Source organism: Eimeria mitis, genomic scaffold (genome assembly GCF_000499745.2).
Source record: "Eimeria mitis Houghton genomic scaffold, Emh_scaff1574, whole genome shotgun sequence".
NCBI lineage: Eukaryota > Apicomplexa > Conoidasida > Eucoccidiorida > Eimeriidae > Eimeria > Eimeria mitis.
This window is the reverse complement of record NW_013569826.1, coordinates 8,730-9,917: the sequence shown is the minus strand read 5'-3', so window position 1 is coordinate 9,917 and position 1,188 is coordinate 8,730. Positions and strand designations below refer to the sequence as shown.

At 53.9% G+C, this 1,188-nt stretch overlaps 1 protein-coding gene across 1 annotated transcript in view; it reads left to right on the top strand.

Moving 5' to 3' along the window:
- Positions 1–615: 615 nt before the first annotated feature.
- Positions 616–1,188, top strand: part of EMH_0039810 (uncharacterized protein) — a gene marked incomplete at both ends in the record, with an annotated part of 8,754 nt that continues 8,181 nt past the window's right edge. Inside the window, one exon of the mRNA XM_013495440.1 lies at positions 616–946. Coding sequence (XP_013350894.1) covers positions 616–946 — 331 coding nt within the window. The remainder of the gene's footprint in view (positions 947–1,188) is intronic.

Below are 1,188 nucleotides of genomic sequence, written 5' to 3'. Positions count from 1 at the left end.
TCTTTTTATAGTTATTATATTTCTTTTTCTTTTTTAATTTTAATTATAATTCTTTTATTTAATTTTATTTTATTTTATTTTATTTCACACAACAAAAAACCAAAGCTCTTATCTCGCTATATATATATATATATAACCCCCAGCACCACCGGGGCCTCGCGCGCAGCTGAGCTGCCTATACACCCCAGCTGGCTGCAACTAGGAGAGAAGGGGCCCCTATAAACAAAACACAAATTCTTTCTCTGCTGCATATTGCTTTGAGAAGGAAGATACACAGATCCCCGCTCAGACAGCAGCAGCAGCAGCAGCAGCAGCAACAGCAGCAGCAGCAGAAACAGCAGCGGCGGTACCATCTCATCAACGAACAGCAGCAGCAGTTACAGGCCCCCAGGAAGCCCCCTAAACACTAGCAGCAGCAGCAGCAGCAGCAGCAGCAGCAGCAGGAGCAGGAGCAGCAGCAGCACCGGGTGCATAGCCACCATCACTTTCGTCACGGGCATTGTATCACTATCAACAGCAGCAGCAACAGCAGCAGCAGCAGCAGCAGCAGCAGCAGCAGCAGCAGCAGCCCATGCGAGGTCTCAGCTGCAATGCGCTGTCTCCCGTGTGGGGCGTATGCCGTCCCCGACGATCCCAGCGGGGATCGTGTTACCTCTGACTGCTGCGTTTCTTTGTCTCCTCCATCTCCCTTTGCTGCAGCAGCTGCAGCAGCTGCTGCTGCACCTCCTCCTCCTGCAGCAGCAGCAGCAGCAGCAGCAGCAGCACATGGGCGCTTCCCCCCTCCCCGCCTGTCTGCAGCAAACTCGGGGCCCCCCGTCCTTCCTCGCTGCCCCTCAGCTCTATCAAGCACCAGAGCAGCAGCAGCAGCAGCAGCAGCAACAGCAGCAGCAGCAGCAGCAGCAACAGCAACAGCAGCAAAAGATGCAGCTGAATATCCTTACAGAACGTCAACCAGGAGAAACACAGAAGAGGGGGGGGCCCCCGGGGCCCCTCCCTCTTTTGGTACCCTGGGGGCCCCTTTGAATGGGGGCCCCCATAGAGAGAGCCACTGCTGCTGCTGCTGCAGCAACAGCAGCAGCAGCAGCAGCAGCAGCAGCAACAGAGATATACATACAGCTCAGCTCTTCTTCAGGGATGAACATCGATATGCAGTGCCAAAGAAACTCAGAAGGAGAAAAAACAAAGGGT